This window comes from Neopsephotus bourkii, unplaced genomic scaffold (genome assembly GCF_033783945.1).
Source record: "Neopsephotus bourkii isolate Nb327-2 ecotype Australia unplaced genomic scaffold, CSIRO-AGI_Nbou_v1 NB_42, whole genome shotgun sequence".
Classification (NCBI taxonomy): Eukaryota; Metazoa; Chordata; class Aves; order Psittaciformes; family Psittacidae; genus Neopsephotus; species Neopsephotus bourkii.
In genome coordinates, this window is record NW_026900559.1 from 460812 (window position 1) to 479770 (window position 18959).

The window sequence follows — 18959 nt, forward strand, 5'->3', positions numbered from 1 at the left end:
TTAAGGTGTAGTGTATAACCTGATGCCTGTGAGGATGCCTCTGGCAAACCTGACAGAACTAGAATTCAACTGATGCATTTTATGCTAAGCTAAATTGAATTAATGTCTCTCTAATGCATATATAAAGCAGATGCCATTTTTATTTTTACTCTACATTCCACCAGATGATTTAAAAAATGAGGTGCTCTGCTCCATTGCTGAGGTTCTGCTCCATTGATGTAGCTTCCTGCAACTGCTCATTCATTTCTCTTTATGTATGTACTCCTGATGCTCTAAAACCAACCATATGACCTTAACAAGGATGACTGAATGAAAAAACCTCTTAAGTCAGCTCGTGGGTTGTCAAAGAAAGGTCATTTAACATAATATGGGGGCCTCCTTTGCATGGGGTCTGAGTCCCTAGAATAGCAGGAAATAGGGTCCAGTACTCTCTTGCCTCTTCAGACGCTGTGATCCAGCAGCACATCCAAAATTTGTTTCATCTCATTTGTGTGAAAACAAGCTCTTTGCAAATCACTAGGCCCACACTGGAATAGGCAATGTGAGAGACTTTACCTGATCCTAAACACATTGATCTACAGCATTAGGAGTTCCCAGGAAAACTAAACACACAATAAGTTTAATTTATTCTGTATTCTGCTGAACAGTCAGCAGCATGGCCTCTCCAGGCCCACATCTTTGCATTCCTATCTGCTGTACCAAGGCAGGGCCCCACGCCTCTGGCCATTGCTTATTCTCCAGAGGCACTTGGTGTTTCTCCCGCTCTTTCTCATTCATATTCCAGTGGGATGCTTTGGCTCTGTGCCCCACCAAATCCAAATGGCAGTATATGACACTGCTGTTAATGAACAGGGGCCTTGTGCAGTGGCTGGATTAAAGCTAGGAAAGACAGACATTGTGGGAAAGGTCTTTAAATATTTCCCTTCTGCACTAACTCCTGTCCCTTATTTCTGCCCTCAAAAGAAGTGCAAGTGCCAGACATTGGGAATTTACTACCATTTTGCTTTCTGATGCAAAACATGCTGTAGTGTTTCACATTCCCTTTCTCTGCCCGTTTCTACCCCTGTCACATCCCCAGGCTTTCCTTGTGTCCCTAATTGCTGACTTCTGAACATCACAGTGTAAATAGCTTTTGAACCTTGGTCTTTGATACTGTCACTTTTGATACTTAGATCTTTTTTTAGGGGAAATAGAACAATTTTTAGCAAATAGCTATATAGAAATATGCCCTCCTGCATTGTCTGACCCTAGATGAAATTTCTACCATTGTAACGTGTTCAGGGACCAGATACGTGTAAACAGACTGTATGGCTTCAATTTAGATTTCACTGTTCTGCCACTTAAATATTCTCATGGAGCAATTGGCTTCCAAGGATCCTGATGGAAAAATTGAGATGAAGGGGGACTTCATGTGATTAGAGACTTGTTTATTCATTGAAGGGGGGCAGCACAAATATAACTGAACATCCAAATAAATCAGAGCCAGGGTGCACAGACGAGAGTATGCAGTCTGACTGTGTGTCCTTGTACCCCAAGGTTTTCCATGCTGAGCGTGGAGTTTGACTACATGTGCCAGTACGACTATGTGGAGGTCCGTGATGGGGACAATTTGGACAGCCAAATAATTAAGAAATTCTGTGGAAATGAGAGGCCACCTCCCATCCGAAGCACTGGGTCTTCACTCCATGTCCTCTTCCAGTCTGATGGATCCAAGAACTTTGATGGATTTCATGCTGTCTTTGAGGAAATTACAGGTAAAATAATCCAAAAGGGGAACATGCCACTCTTTCTTATTAATTCAATTGCACTAATCTCCCTGTTTTGCTTCATTAAAAACTTTCATGCTGTGTTGCCAACAGCAACTTACACAAAGTCAGTGCAGGGAAGGTTTGAAAGCCATTAGATGGCATACGAATGTGAGGCTTTTCTAACAAAGACTAAATTCCTTCTACCTGTGAGAAGAACAAGCATATTAGCCAGCACAGAAAAGCTGCTGTTTTGTGAGACTTTTTGTTTGAATCTGAGCACTAAGAAGGAAGGGGAGAAAGGGGCATGTGCATTTGCAATTGCAGAATTGCTCAATGCTGTGGACAGGAGTGGAGTCGCTGTCTCAATTAGCAAAAACCTGATGCAAAGCCTCATAATTAGCTCAGCAAAAATGCCCTAACATGACTCTTGTGTTGGCTCATGTGTCATGCCATTAGAGCTTAAAAAAGTGTGTACAAAGGACAGATTATTTTCCTGAAGGAAAAGAAAACAGAGGCATTTTCCATAGTGTGATGAACTTAGTATTAAGAATGACAGAAGCAGGGCTCCAGAATTACCATGGTTTTGTTAGAACTCAGTGCTCGCATCCCCCACACTCCTTTCCATCATTTCTTTCTGGCTGCAAAATAACATTGGAAGCGTAGCCGGTGAAGCAGCCTCTGTGCACTTCCTGCATCTTCCTGATTCAGCTGCATAGGGAATTTTGGTCAAATCTATCCACAACACTCCTGGCACAGAAGGCTAATCAGAGCGTGCTGCTTCCACACAGATAAACCCTGCAGGATCCATGACTCACCATAACTTGCTTTCCACACAGCCTGGTGCCCCATGCTTCATGAGGTCATCCATGCAGGGTATATCTGCCTTGGGAGGTTTAGTTAGCTTATATAATCTTGATACAAATACACGAATCTAGAGTGGGTCAGCATATAACAACGATCAGGGGTATGTGACTAGCAATCCAGAATGTGCCATTTCTTAGCTTGCCCTGTTCTTCTAGTGTTACTATTAGTACCTGTCAGGAACGTAGCAGGAGCAGTTAGCTACTCATAGCTCAATAGTACAAGAGAGGTGATACAGAACAAATGAATGTTGTGTGGGCTCCTGCATAAGGGCTGCCTACACTCAAGGAACTACCATTATCCATATGGTGCGAGCTGAATGGATTCTGTTTTCTCTGCGCAGCAGGGAGCACTTGGTATTCCAGTACTGTTGAGCACTTTATTTCCGTCCCATTTTTAGTGGTAATTATTCCGAGGCTGGGTTGCTGCAAGTGTGGTAATCCACACAAGGCACGTTGCAAAGGGTGGCTTAGAGTTTGTGAGGAGGTCTTGCTGTGCACTTTATTATGAGGCTGTTCTGGCCTAATGTGTAGCTGCTGTGAAAGGTTTTTGAAACACTCCCAGTATCTTTTTATGTGAAGCATTAACGTGGCCAGCCCGACAGTTTAGAGGAAGAATACAGCATGCACGGGGCAGTGGGGAGTTGAAAGCAGGGACAGGACAGAATCGAAAGCTCTGGCAGCACATTGCAAACTGAAACCTTTCCCCTGAAATTTCCCACTGTGGAAAAACCAAGGTCCCTGAAACAGATTGCAAAGAGCTTGCTAGAGCAATTCCCGTGCTGCAGGTGAAAGCAGCAGCAGCACATGTGCTCACAGGATGAGGATGAGGCTGTGGAGGTGATCTGATGTCCCCAGCACCTTACTGATGTGATGAAGAGGACTGAAAAAGCACCTTTTGCTGTCAGAACTGAATTTCTTCCCTTTCTGTCTTCCTTTCCTCTGTGCTGGCTAGTAAGTAACAGCTTTCTGCAGCAGTGGCACTGACAGCACAGAGGTCACTTGTTCAACTGCCAGAAAGGTATTGATTGATCTAGAGTAAGCTGAAAAGCCTAAATCGCCTTCAGGAAAGGTCACTGCATGTGTAGTTGTTAAAGGATAAAACCACACAACCTGCTGCACTGCCTGGTCTGGAAGCAGGTGTTAGGTCCCATCCCATGCCAAGTGTCAAATGGGAACCAGTAATTGGCATGAGTGACTAAAATTCATCCAACAGACTTCCGATGAGGATGGGAGACCAGACGGGGAGTCATCAGGATCTCTTGGGGATGAGACATATGGTGGGTCTAGTTAGATGAAAGCCTGTTATTGAATTTCAGTAACGCTTTCCCTTCTGTACCCTCAACTAGTGATCTCTGACACAACACAGGGGCTGTAATCTTTTGTAGTAATGTTCCATGCTATTTGCCAGGAAATCAAGACTCCTTTAAAAAAGAAAAATATTTAGTGCTTTTGAGTATCAGGTATTTTGAAGGACAGTATCTGACAGTAGCTGACAAGAGTAACATGTCAAAAGTAATGTGCCTACTTTTACTGAATTATGAGATGAAGCTGGGAGAAGGACAAAGCTGAAAGTTCACTGGCTTCAGAACAGTAACTACAAAATATCAGTCTGTACAGGCTCTTCTGCTTCTCCTTCCTTTTCTCAGGGATATTTTAGGTTAGTTGGATACAGTACAACTGCCACATATATATTCCTTTTAAGGAATGAATTACTGTCCTTAGTCAGAGCTTAGTCTTCAAAGAGCCCTGGAAGGAATTCGTTGCCCACTCAGGTACAAATTTCTGTTCTATCACCGCCCATATGTGGCATTTACATATTTTTTGTCTCTTAGCATCTGGATATAACAGACTGAAAGACTGTTCTTCAAGTGAAGTCTTTGCAAGGAAAGCTGCTGGCTCTGATATCCAGAAAAAGCTTTTTGATATTCATTACACCCTTTACTGTGTCTTTGTAGCTTTTAGTGAGAATGTGTAATTTACTCCTAGACATAACCATCATGAGAAAAAATAGGTAGGGCCCACATCCTATGAGAGACCATGAATGTTCATGCTTTTTCTTTTATAGCCTGCTCTTCCTCTCCATGTCTTCATGATGGAACGTGCATTCTAGACAAAAGTGGTACCTACAAATGTGCCTGTCTGGCAGGCTATACGGGGACTCGCTGTGAAAACTGTGAGTACAGGCTCTGTGTGTATGACCAGTATCCACAGTTGTTACTGATGCAGGCTACTCATTGTTAGGAGTTTCACTAATGTGTAGATTAGGGCAGTCACAGTACCAGAGAATGCACTGAGCTGCTTGTGGCATTTTTTGAGACATTTTGCTTGTAGTTCATAAGGGTTTCCACTGAAGAGTTTTGGAGCTGTGTAAAAAGGTAAACCAGAATTGGAACTGGGAACCAACACACATGAAATCTTGTAATGGACTAGCATTATCAGACAGATATATCTGCATGCTAATTTCCACTGTGTGGATCAGCTGTTGACCCTAGTTGAGCCCTGTGCTGAATGCTCTAGCCAGAGCCAATCCCAGGGAGTTCATCTTCCCTCACAGTCACCTGAGAGGTAGAATTCTGGCACCATGAATGACAGATTTGGGATCAAAATAAATGAAAAAGGGTAGATTCTATCCATCTCTGCATTGGTGGTTCTCACTGTCTGTGCAGTCGTAAACCTGGTTTTGTCCTGCCAAACAAGTTGTAAAATAACTGCATGCAAATGAGTTCAAATCAATTGTCTGTTCTAGTGATTTAATTCCTCATGCTTAAGCAAATGTCTTCATCTAACAGGGTTTGAAAGAGCAAGGAGTAAGAATTGTGCAATACATGCCATGATAAAGGCTATATCATCTCTACTAGCTGAAAGGAGCCTTGTGCCATATATAAAGTCACATATATAAATCCTCCAGCTGACTCTGGAGGATTTCTATGATGCTAGTGAAATCCACTTGGGATCATATCTAGCCCAAGACAGAAAGCATGGCTTACTGTACCCTGCTGTGGCATTACTCTGGCTGTAAGTCACACAATACCTTGACAGCTTGCACAGTTTTCAATTCCATGTCTGAGCAGCCAGTATGCACCCAACCTCACTGCTTCAAAATATCTTACCCACACATGCCATTGTCAGGCATGGGTGTCTCTCCTGTAATTCCTTTCACGTTGTCAGGGGAGTTAAATCATAGTGACATGATACCTCCTTGTATGGGGCATTTTGAGATAAAAGACCTTTTGATTTCTACAGATCCAGAGTAGCTCATAAGACCTGACTTTTCTCCCAGCAAACCAGAGGAGAGGTAGTTTCACATATTCTACAAGACTGAAAAAGTTCTGGTTCTGAACAGCCATGCCATGTTGCCAGATTGCAGATTCCTCATGTGCTTTCTGTAGGGAAGGAGCTGCTGAAAATGGAGGGGCTGATGCAGCTGGTTCTGCTAACAGCCTCTTCTCTGTGAGCAGTTGTTTAGCAGGTCATTTAGGGACTGGAAACTCCCCAGCTCTTTGCAACTGCTCAGTGAGATTAATTCCTGTCTTTAGGAGAGAGTTAAAAAAAGGAAAAGTCTCCTTTCTGGTTCTGAACCAACCTAAATTTAAAACTAATTAAATTTCCAGCAAACCTCAACCCTAGTTTTGGCAGGCTCTGCACCACAGTCAAGGCAAGAAATGAAGCTCATATTTTTTTACTAGTTTTCTTTTGTAATTCCAGAACAGAAACTTCACCCATGCAGCACAGACAGCAAACAACAGAGGAGGTAGTTGAAAAACGATAGGATGAGACTTCATGAGGGTATAGGTAATAACAGAATAAAAGGGAGGAGACACTTAAAAATATATAGTGATATTTTTAACTTGACAGGAATCCTGTAGTTTGATTTGTGAAAGAACAGTTCAGGTGGATAATACACTGTTCCTTTACGATGTTTGTGGCTGTATGCTTGCCTTTTGCTTACATTAGGAAATGTTTTTTCCAGCACCTATATAACAGCCTTCCATAACATATAGATAAAGGTTCAGTGGCTTTTTTCTTATATGTGGATAGCAAACCTCACAGTAGGAAAACATCACAGCAAATCTCTGTTCTCTCTGGCTTCGTGGTTTTTTTCTTAAGATATTTCCTTCAGTTTTGCCAAAATGTATCTGAAGTATTTTCCAGCACATGAGGGGAAAAAGGCAGAAAATTCAAGTTTGATTTTTTTTTTTTTAAGAGCAAAAGGAAGAACTGAAAAAAATATCTGTGGCTATAATTCTTTAAAAATTAGTCATGTGGTTTCCTGAACAGCACTGCAGTTTAAATGCTAAAGGGAGAGCCTGTCATGCTCAAAATCTGTCTGTCTGTTGGGTCTTGCAGCAACAGTGCTGTCTTGTGAGGTTGAGCCAAGGGAAATAAATGTATTTTTGCTGAAAACAATCATAAAATGGTCACTTTTGCAATTCTGACTTCAGACACTGTAAGGCTGATTCTTTCAGTCTGGTTTTCTTGGAGCAAGTCAGGTGCAATCTCATTAAAGTCATTAGATTTATGTTGATGAAAAATAAGTGTAAGAGAGAAGAAAATTAGAGTCCCTTAATGTTAAGTTCATATAGGAGATTTGAGGTGGTGTGACAGAAGTTGCCTGAAGAGATACAGGGGTTGTGAAGATATCCAAGGGCCATACTTCAGAGGAAGAGACACTGTGGGATTATCTCACTGAGGAATATGTTCAGGCCAAGTTAAACAAACTCAGCAATGGATACTTGATGACAGAATCAGACATTTTTCAAGTCCCTCACCATCCCAGTGCAGCTGTGTCTTTTTGTCCATTACCAAGTTTAGTTTTAAAAATGTGGGAATCACTATTGGAATTACAGAAATCACCTTAATGAGATAAACCACAAGGTTTTCCCTCTGTTAAACTACATTCCACCTGTTTAACAGGATAATCAACACTGGTCAAGCTGCTTTCCTTGAGTAGTATTCAAACCTAATTGCTCTGTCAGTTACAATTTGCAATATTAATAAAATAATTAAAGGCACAGACTGCTTATAATTAGCAGTCTCTTTTCTCTTCTACTGTGGCAGTCAGGAAGTGATCTTTTTGTTTACTATATAATGTAGTGATTTAAAGGCTTCATCAGCATGAAATGAAATGCAGGCATGTATCTTTCTAACAGCTGTTAATATTTCAATCAGTCCTGTTTCAGGGCAAAAAATATTTAATTTAAATATATCTGATTTCACTTCAGAGACTGTATTTAAAAAAAAACAAACAACAAACAACAAACCTATGTGAAATTGTAAAGCAAATGCTAACCAAAAGAGTGAGATCTTTTCTTCATTCTTCTGTCCTAAAACACATTAAATACAAGGCTTAGAGACCAGCAGCAAATTCTTAAACATAAGCATGCTTTATTATGATGATATGGTAAGTAGGGAAAACTGCTTCCTATTTTAAATACTTAGGCTTCTTTCTGATTTTAAACTGAATTTGCAGTATACCTGGTTACCCACTGCAGTGACCCCTTAGCCATGCTAACATGTTGGAGGTCAAACTCAGGCTTTTCTGTTTGAGTTTTTTGGATTTTCGTGGAAATAATCCTACAGTCAAACTCATTTAAAACAAAACCAAAACCAAAATCTTGTTCCTTGGCCTGAGATGGCCTGAAAGAGAGTAGCAACTTCCTCAGAAGATGCACATTAGGGAAAAAGTACCTAGTGGCATCATCCTGGCGCTCTGCATGCTAAAAAGCATCCACTCAAGTATCAGACTGTCAATAACTGTACAGTGTGACAGCTGCTTTTTCAACTCCAACTAAGAAAGGTCTTTTCCAAAGTCTCTGTCTTGAGTTTGACTGCTGAAGATGCAGCTGTGGAGAGATGGCACTGCTGGTGCCCCATGGCAAATGCTCTCCCCTTCTGCTTGTCCTCCTCCTAGGACGGGGTGTTCTGGCTCAAGAGTCCTCCCAGGGCTTGCTGCTCCAAAGCAAGAGACCTTGACCTCCTCCTGCTCTGAAATTTCCTGTTACCTTTATTTCAAACAAAGCCAGGCGAACTAGAGTTCCTACGCAAATAAGAGGAACTTGTGCTGAATGGGGAATTCAGGGCTGAGATCTGATTTCCATTTTTATTCTGTTTCTCGCTCCTGTCTGCCAAGAAGAGGTTTGTTCTGCATCTTAATGAAGGGTCTAATCCAACTGACTAAGCTGAATAAATGAACTGCTTGCTGTTGCCTTTGATGTTGCTAGGGTTAATATGTTCCAGAGGGCCTCTGAAAATCATAGAATCGTAGAATCATCGTAGAATAACAGAATGGTTTGGATTGGAAGACACTCTAAAGATTATGCAGTTTCAATCCCCTGCCATGGGCAGGGACACCTTCTACTACACCAGATTGCTCCAAGCCCTGTCCAAACCTGGGCTTGAACTCTGCCAGGGATGGGGCAGCCACAGCTTCTCTGGGCAACCTGTGCCAGCCCCTCAGGCACCCTCACGGAAGAACTTCTTCCTAATGTCTCATCTCAGTCTCCCCTCTGTCAGGTAAAAGCCATTCCCCCTTGTCCTGTCACTACAGGCCCTTGTCAAAAGCCCCTCTCCAAATTTGTTCTTGACCCCTTCAGGCACTGGAAGCTGCTCTAAGGTCTCCCCTTAAGGAGCCTTCTCTTCTCCAGGCTGAGAAAGCCCAGCTCTCAGCCTGTCTCCATAGTAGAACTGCTCCAGCCCTTGGAGCATCTTTGTGGCCTCCTCTGGCCTTGCTCCAACAGCTCCACATCCCTCTTGTGCTGTTGCCCCCACAGCTGGATGCAGGAGTGCAGGATTGATCTCACCAGAGCGCAGTAGAGGAGTAACAAGGAGTAACCACTCCTTGTCCACTCTCAAGAATACTGATACACCGTTAGTAGCTTCTGGGGTACGAGCATGAAGACTGCATGCTCTTGCAGTACATTGGGGTAACTTTAAACTACTTTGAAAGTTTGCTGGAATAACCAGCATCCTTAAAAGCTGACAGTTTCATTCTTCCCCCCAAACAAATTTCATTCAGTGGCTTCATTCCTCCTTGAAGATTTTACACCGAAATGTCTCTGAGGAATGTTGCCCTACACACTTCCCTTTGTTGGGCTTATGGGCATGATTTCACTGTCTTACTTGCTGTTTGCAGCTGATACGAACACTGCCAAAAAGAATGGCCCCAGGCAGTGGAAATGCTGACACAATGAGGCAATATCCCACTTGCTCTTTCTTATGGCTCCCATACTCCTCCTTGGTTGCTTCCAGAGCTCAGGAACTGCATTTCACAGCCAACGAAATTGCCCTGCTACTTCCTGAGTACTCCCCTGCTTTTTAGTTCCATTCATTTTCTTTTTCCCTACACTCTCATCTCGGCACTTGTTAATTTTCCAGGCAATGCCAGATCTTCCTTTCTGTCTGAAATCCAGCTCATGTACCTGCAAAAGGATGAATAAACTACTCTGTCAGCTAGGCTAGAGGGAGTCTATGTTATTAAATGGTGCTTTCCCTTTACAGTTAATGCACTTTCACAAACAATGTGTCAAAGAAATATGCATTTCTTTAGGCTGTTTCTCTCACCCAGCATTGCCTGGACTTTTCCCTGTTTAGCTGGAAAGCTGACATCTCCAAAATGAAATACCTCAATATGATTTACTCGCCTTTGTAATTTGGTAGAATAATGAGCACATCAGCTTCTCTTGAGAAACCCTAAAGTCTTCCTCGAGCACACTGTGCTCTCCTCCAGTGCTATGTTGTGATGTTTTCCAAGGGACACATTGTGGGACTTACTCTAAATATTAGTTCTTGCCACTGACAGAGAACATGAATGTTGCACATCATTAGGATGTCACTCCCTCCGGTATCCCATGCAAGTAGAAGTCCAGTTGTATAATTAAATAGGCCATCCAAGTACCGGAAAGGTTGCATCCATAGACACAGCCTTTTAAGGGCTGAGAACAATGCTGATAAAGATCAAGTGGCTAATTGTAAGCAACAACCTCCAAATTGCCTCCGGATGAATAAATCACAGTGGGTGATCCAAGCATATTTTCACATGGATACGGTCTCATTCACAGGAGCAGAGAGCTGGAAAACATCAGGGGTGAGTTTCAATTGGCTGGAAGGGAATGAAAAGATTTGGATTTCAGTAGGGATTATGTCATAGTTTTGTGTCATTATTTCTAGCTGGTGGAACCACTGCAAAAACAAAGAGGCCCAGAGAGAGGACTAGAAATCTGCTATCACTGGTACTTGAGGCTGGCTGCTGTTGTTATGATCTCCTTTGACATTTCCAGGATTAATGTGAGGACTGGCAAAATGCAGACATGAGAGAAGATTCAAACTTCCAGGACTCTTTCATGGGGGATAAATTAAGGCAAAAAATCTTTGTGGTGAATTGTCTGTTCTGGCATTTTTGCATGAGCTGTGGTTGGAGTTGGGCATGGAGCTGGGAGAATGTGTCCTGGGGCATCACAAGTGGCACGAAGCAGGGTACAGACTTTCCTCCCTTTTGAAACACCAGTGAGTGAGGTCAGAGATACTTCATCCAAAATCCTCCCTTACTATCAATCTGAATGGGAGCTACTGCAACACAGAGGGGCACTTTTGAGGAATAATCCTTGTTACTCTACCAGGACTTTGATACTGAAGGCAAGTTCCCAAGTGACATTAGGTACCTGTTTTCTCCTTTAGCTACTGAAATCACTGTGACATGGGCACCTTTGTGGAGCTGTCTGTTAGCATCTTAGCCTTGTTGGCTAAATCACCTGTGATAACGTAGACATTGAAGGTACTTCTGAGATCCTCTCCTAAAACCTCACGCACTTGTTGCTGCATCTGTGGTGACAGGCATAACTGAGCAGAGCAGTGCTGCTTGGGTGTGTGGCTGTAGCTGTTCAGAGCATCCTTGTTCTTCAAGGTCCAAGAGCTTCCTTACTCCAGAAAACACTGCCATCACTGTGACCACCTTTCTACCAGAGGTTTTCTTGCCCTTTCTTGTACAAGATCTGCTTCAGTGTTTGCATGTATTCTTTGCTTTGAAAGCCTTGTTTTTAAAAAGAATAGTTTAAAACCCAAACCCTAGTATGCCTATCTTTCCTTATTCACCTGCTTCTGATTTCTGGTTGTAGAAGTTGCAACCACACTCTTTTTCACCTAAAACTAGCCAGCTCCAGGAAGCAAAAGTTCTGAGGGGTAACAAAGAAGACAAGCAAGTATGCTAAACATCATCATCTCCCTCAGATATGGTCCGTGCATTTGCTTCAGAGAGTCCTGACCAAGACCACTCATACTCCAAAGCAGTTCAGCTCCCAGCAGTCTATTCCTGCAGTGGGGGTGAATGATGATCACATCACAAAGCTAAGCCCTCGAGCCACATCCAGCTCTTGCCAGGTTCTGGAGGAGAGCAGCTGAGCTGCTTGTCAGCATGTGGCTTCCTAGTCAGGAGCACTCTCCAGTGTAGGAGAGGTAGGAGGTTCAGGGAGGTGGTGGCAAGAAGGTCAATGTCCTTATGGTGGATCCCACAGTATTTCCTGCTATTTACTCAGGAGAGCTTGAGGACAATATCAGAAGATGCCAGGTTCTTTCTTGAGTGTAAATGAATTGAGCTCTTAGTAGGAACAAAGCCTGTGTTGAAATGATGGCCCGCTCAGGGAAAGTGTAAGAGGTGTCATAGGTAGAAGGACATTCCCACCACAGGTTGCTCTGTGAGGCACTACAAGACCCCATGTATCCAGTGTTGCTATCAGCAGACTTATGATATGCCCATGATCACAGCATGTGAAGATTCCTGAAGGCAGACAGGAGCCAGACAAGAACACTGGGACTCCCAGAGCGTAAGTCTGGAGTCAGAGCTCCTGCCTCATAGTGTGAGTGAGCTGATACATCCAGGTCTGGCAGCCCTACATAGAGGCAAGTGCCTCAGGATGGCAGGATGGACTCATGCTGTATAAATCACTTAATCTGTTGCCATACTCATACCTTCTTGACAGCCCTTCTCACTGCTTATAAGAAGGAATACAAAAGCAGTTCTTCTGAGTTCTCTGAGCCATGGCCTCCAGAAATCCTCACCTTATTCCCTCTTTGTGGACACAATCCTTCCAAAAACATTTTGACAGCCAATGTCCTTATGCTTTTGGCTAAAGTTAGCCTCTGTGGGCTTATGTGTCAGCTATTAACTGTCTCTGGGCTGCTGCACCAAGCTGCAGAGGGATGATGACTCAGGAGAGCCATCTGAGTCCTCCCCTGTGTCAGCTCTTTTCTGCCAACAAACCCTGTGAGAGCCTGAGGCATCCTCACCTTGTGGACACAGGCTAGGGAGAGAAGGGATAAGCACAGGAATAAATGATATCAGAGATTTACATGGACTGACAGAGCACATGGGCCGAGGTTAGGAAATAAACTCTGTTATGAGTGAAGGCAACAAATTCTGTAAGTCTGAATTCAGAAAAACTCTTTATTCGTGGGGCTTTGCAAAGGGCATCACAGTGCACAGCAGTAACTGTTTGTGGCTGTTCTCTCTTTAACTCCTGTGCTTTGCGTTCAGACACACTGGACCATCTTCTCCAATATGGCTCCATCACCTTTGTGCAAAACTGCTGCTGAGAATACTGTATGGATGTCATAACTCTGATTTATTTAATGTTGATTTCTGCACAAAGCTGGGTCAGTTTAAATATAAATGTAGTAAGAATAGCAGGAGGTAATAGAACGGTTTCTAGCTCTGCCACTCACTCACTGTTTGCCTTCAGGTAAAACACTTGATATCTCCATGCTACATCTTTCCCAGCAGTAAAATTCAGACAGACACTGAATTTATAAAGAAAAAAAAATTCAAATACAGAGATTATAACCTTTAAGAGCTGTTCACTTGTCTGATATATTTCCATAATGGTACTCAGGTAGTCATGGAATCAGACTTGCCCTCAAACTGAAAGTTAAACCAAGAAAGAGAATTTGATAAGATTGGAGACTTGTGAGTAAAAAGCCAAACCTGGTGGGATTTACCAAGATTGACTTCAGCTGACTTGCGCATGGGCAGCAACTGTGAATACCATTGAGCTGCATGAAGTGCATGTAGGTAGAGCTGGCTGGGAGTTTTCTGTCAGAACAGTTTCATAGCAGTAATTTTAAAAAAAAATAGATATATACTGCTGGATTTTAAAAATCATTATTGTTTTCTTAACCAGAAAAAGAAAAAAGTAAGATCACTTCCACATACTCTGCATGTTATACTCCTTCCAGCTGCAGCATCTTGGAGCTGGGATTTCTAGGGCTTCTAGGTTCTCTGGCTCCAGCCACTGCCATGGAGACAGGAAACCCCAAAGTTCAGGGTCCAAAATCATAGAATAACAGAATGGTTTGGATTGGAAGGGACCTTAAAGCTCAGTTTAAAGCCATTCCCCCTTGTCCTGTCACTACAGCCCTTGTCAAAAGCCCCTCTCTAGGTTTCTTGTTGGCCCCTTTAGGCACTGGAAGCTGCTCTAAGGTCTCCCTGAGCCTTCTCTTCTCCAGGCTAAACAACCTGTTAAAATGGTCAAAGTGTGCTATATATATATTAGCATGGGTCAGCCTGAAAGCCAAACTCTGACTTGGGAATATGCAACAAGATAAATTTCTTTAGCAGTAGCAGTATTAAAAAATGCTGTAAGCAAGTTAAGAACAAAGCTCCCTACGATTACAAGTTCTTGCACCTAGTATTTCAGAGGGGACAAAAACGGAAATGTAAACCTTTTATTAGTACCAGCAACGAGAAATGAGATTTATTTCAGACACATGAAGTATTATTGAAAAGTTGTGCAGAATTTAGAGATGATATATATTATGTGTGAGGGGGTATATATTATTTAATGAGGAAATGGATGAGAGGAAGGGAGCAGGAAAAAATGATGTTCATTTAGTGATGGGACCCTGGGACAAAAGCAGATGCTATTTCCATCAGACAGGATTTGAAGAACATTGAAAAGTGTAGCTCAAAAGATCATCTAATTTATATCAGTAGTGATAAAATGAGCATGAAAACTATTTCTAAATGGCAGATAATTTGGATCTGAGGAATGACTCTTACACATAATTTAAAAGAGAGAAATTCATACTGTTATTATTAATAATGGAACATTTTACTTAAAATTTCACGAACTTCATGTTCCTATAGTTCTGGAAAGTTGTCTGTGAAATGTGGAGCTATTTTAATATTTCATATGGGACAGAAAAATCAGGGTTTTTTCTTTCCAGGGAACAAAGTAAGAGGCAAGAAGGGTGGTAAGTTTTATCAGGACTCTGTGAGGTTGCTATTTAGAGACTTGAGGCATCTTTGGGGTTTATTCTAACAACTGGGCTGTCACAGTTGAGCATTTCTGTCAGAGGTGCCTGTTGCCACCTTGTCTTGTACATTCCTACTTTGCTTTCTTATGATCTCTACAGAGGTGTATCAGGCCAAAACTAACTCAGACCATATATGCCTTCACAGATTAATTGTGGAATATCCCAGGAAAAATTCTGTGTAGCAACATACAGAAAAATTGAAACAAAAATATCTCTCAGCTCATAATGAGTTGCTAGTGCAGTCCTGTTCCCTTCAAAGTCCATTCCAGGGTTTTTTTTTAGATGGGGTTTCAATTTTCAGATTAGACTTATATCCTGCTAGGCCTTTCAAACATTTGTTAAGGAGACTATATCTAGAATTTTCCTTGAGTAAGAATTCTCCTGTTCTTAGCTTTATCCTGTCTGAATATGCATTTTTGTCTTCCTTAGATCATTTTAATGTATCCTTTCAGATTGTTGTAGTTTTTAACTTTTGCATGACCAGGGTAGTCATTTTTAGCTCTTTGTCACTCTCAAAATTATATTTCTGTGACATTAGTTTCACCTTTCCCTGAAACCTCTCCAGTTTTCCTATTGTTTTCTAGGTATAAATTCACCAGAATCTTTATAGGTCTGATGACACCATGGCATGAAGAATAGGATTAGCCTGACCCTCTTGGAGTCGCTGAGATACCCAGCCTTTCTTTGACAGACCTTGAATGAATGCTTTTCGTATTGGGCTGTCTATTGCCATCTCATAGTAGAATTTTGCAGCCACCTAGTTCATTCCCTTGGTTTCTGGTGACTTTTGTCTTCTGTTTGTGGAGAGAGAGGTGCAGAGACTGAGCACTGCAACCTGAAATCCTGCCACTCTTAGTTCCATGTTGGCAGGGTTGTCTTAAACCTTACAGTTTGGGGTGAGTATTGTAGGCTTCACAGTACATTTCAAAGATAATTCTGTCTGAAGCTCTCTATCTTGTTTTTTGCTTCTTCCTCTGTCTGTTTTGCAAAGCGCACTTAGAAAAAAGGTATTAACCTTGTGAAAACTGGGAATTGCAGAGGGTGTTGCACCAGCACTAGGGAAATGTTGATAAGGCCTCTAAGTATGATAAGACCTATGTAGTGATAGGACAAGGGGAAATGGCTTTAAACAGAAGGGAGATTGAGATGAGATCTTAGGCAGAAGTTCTTCCCTGTGAGGGTGCTGAGGTGCTGGCACAGGTTGCCCAGAGAAGCTGTGGCTGCCCCATCCCTGGCAGTGTTTGCAGCCAGGTTGGATGGGGCTTGGAGCAACCTGGTCTAGTGGAGGGCGTCCCTGGATGGGAACTGGATGTGCTTTAAGGTCCCTTCCAATCCAAACCATTCCATGATTCTATGATTCTGTGGAAGGATCAGGCCCCTCTGGCCTAGGCAAGCCAACTTGAAATCATATCAAAAGTCTTAGCTTAAAAACTGAAGAGAATGGGATTAGCTCAGGTGGCTGGATTTTATGTCTAGTATGTGTACCCAGAGGGTAACATCAGAGCTAGGTGTGAATGATATTTACAAAATGTTCATTTATATTCTGTCTGATTTATGTGAAAGATCTGTTGGGGAGTTTGATGTAGTTTTAGACCAGAAGACAATGTTGAAAGACTTCAATAAAATATCTCAAACAAAGGAGGCTGCCCTAAAATTCAATTCTGAAAGATGTAAGAATGAGTCAAATTCACACTCTTGATGGGAAGCTGTCTACAAAAAAGAAGATAAGAGAGAACTGGATGAAGCACATGGGGGCTAGGATTCCCTTCACAACAATAGTTTTAAACTCCATTGCCTCAAGAGTTCATGAGTAAAGGGAAAGGTGTAGAAGAGCTGCCTGAAACATATCAGGTGTAAGGTATGAAAGTCAAACTGAAGAGGGAAAAATGCTACAGACCTCAAACCAAAGAACTAGAGGCCAGTACTGGAGTAACTATGTGACTTTCAGGCTAGATAAAACAGCTAAAACCAGAGTTCAGCTGTGGTACTGAGATGCAGGGAACATCTCAAGATTCAAACCCATATTTAATTTATAGAGAGAATGGACTTAAAAAATGATCCAAAGAAAAGAGTACAATGAGCGGCTGTGCCTCCAGGGGCAAAGTTCAAGGAACATGACAAACCATAAAGGAAGATCCTCTGTTACAGGAGAACAGACAGCCAGGAGATAAAGGCATGGGTAACAAAAGGGACATGTCTATTAATAATACTTAGCTGTTTTGCCGTCAGAAAAGCCCCACGGTGACCCTGTGACACAAGTGAGTATGAGCTTATGCTTGTAACATCCCTGTGAGGAAAGGGGTGCTCTCATTTGCTAGATACAGCAGATGATGCAACTTATCCATGGCCACAGTTTTATAGATATGATTATATCTCATGACCTTCTGCTTCCATCTCCTCTACTCTAGGCCATACTTCCAGTCCTATATGAATCTGTGTCCAAAACACTGCATGCAACTACACTATAAATAAACCCAGAGTTGTTCCAGCTGGGTCACACTGTCACAGAATCTAAAGAATGTCTGGCTACCAGACCAAATCAAAAAGACTAGAAATGAAATATCTTAATCACATAGGAGACTGACCAAGAACAAATACTTACAGTTTGTGGAAAAAAAGAAATAAATGTAGCTTGGTGACATTTTTTCCAGGGTGAACCTAGAACACAAAAACACTAAAACATTCGTTCTGCAGAGCTGGACTGGATCACAAGCACGCCAGAAGACCTGTATTTATGATAAAAGGGAGAAGTCTGAGTGGTGCCCAGATGTTTCTAATCATCTTATTTTCTCATTTGACAAGCTGAGTGTGACTTTACATTGAAAGAGAGAAATATGAATGTAGTGAAAAGAATTTCTACAAAAAAAAATTTCAGTTCTGAGGAAGATTTGGAGGGAGCGACTGGGAATAGACCATGACAAGACAAGTGCTCTGAGAATTTAAAATACGTAGAAAATCTGTGCTGCCCTTATTTATATTTCCTTTATGCTTGTGCTTGTGTATACACACCTGCATCTATATATGCATGTATATGTATATGTGCCTATATTTCACACGAGAAACATCAAGGGCTAGGAATTAATTTTGTTGCATTTTTATCATTATTCTTTTGCTAAAGATGACACCGATGCAGAATACTTGCAACCAAGAGGAAATGTTGAGCTCCCCTAACTGGATGTGTTTTGATTTGGAGCAGTGAGTCTGGGCCCTTCTCTAATGCTTCAGTGTTAGTTTTTCCTTCCAAGAATTGTGCTTCCTAGTGCACAAAGGATTCTGCCAACTCACTGTTTGATGGTTGTAGCAATCTGTAAACTAAGGGAAATTTCTGTTCTTGAGAATGTTGCTGCTTTAGGACTGTTACTCAATAATCTCTTTCTTATAGGAATAATTGGATGGTCCACAATCCGTGTAAATAAATGTGCTCATGTGTCTTCTATGTAAGAATTACAAGGCTGAGGCCTTAGAAAAGTTTTTCATCTGGAAACATAAGGATCAAAATTTGTCTGTAGGTTAGGAAGCAACTAGCTATGAGGCAAGACAGAAGAAGTCAAATTCTCCAAAGCATAAAGTATGGATGATCTCTTTAGTACTCATCTTCAGTAGAGCAACCCAGGTCCCTGGTAAAAAATCCATAGGCATATTTAAATCTTGCACTGGGTCCTTTCCTATGCAGTTTTCCACAATGAATGGCCAGGCAAAGCCAGAGACACACAGAGAGATGGATAACTACGTAGGTACTAAAACCTGCGTTTCCCACTTTGTTGTAATTTCTAAATACAGAAATACATACATAGAATTTCTACATACAGAAAGCTGTTTTTCAGAAGCGCCTTGGAGAAGGTGAATAAGGGTATGGACATTCTCTGTCTTTCATGACAGAAAGGTAGAGAATAAATGAAATTATCAGATGGCAGGCTAGAAACCAAACCAAGGAAGGCAGTATATGTTTCACACCACACTTAGCTGTAGAACTCATTGTGACAGCACATTGTTCTCACCAAGTGTGTAGGTGAGTTTAAAAAATACTCAGACAAATTAATGTTAA

The 18959-nt window shown here is 41.9% G+C and overlaps 1 protein-coding gene across 3 annotated transcripts in view; it reads left to right on the top strand.

The window, feature by feature from the left end:
• The window catches only part of PAMR1 (peptidase domain containing associated with muscle regeneration 1), a 51211-nt gene that overhangs the window by 20876 nt on the left and 11376 nt on the right, over nucleotides 1–18959 (top strand). For all 3 annotated transcript variants that reach the window (XM_061346803.1, XM_061346817.1, XM_061346813.1), the window contains exons 5-6: nucleotides 1537–1754; nucleotides 4677–4784. In XM_061346803.1, the coding sequence (XP_061202787.1) occupies nucleotides 1537–1754; nucleotides 4677–4784 (326 nt within the window). The remainder of the gene's footprint in view (nucleotides 1–1536; nucleotides 1755–4676; nucleotides 4785–18959) is intronic.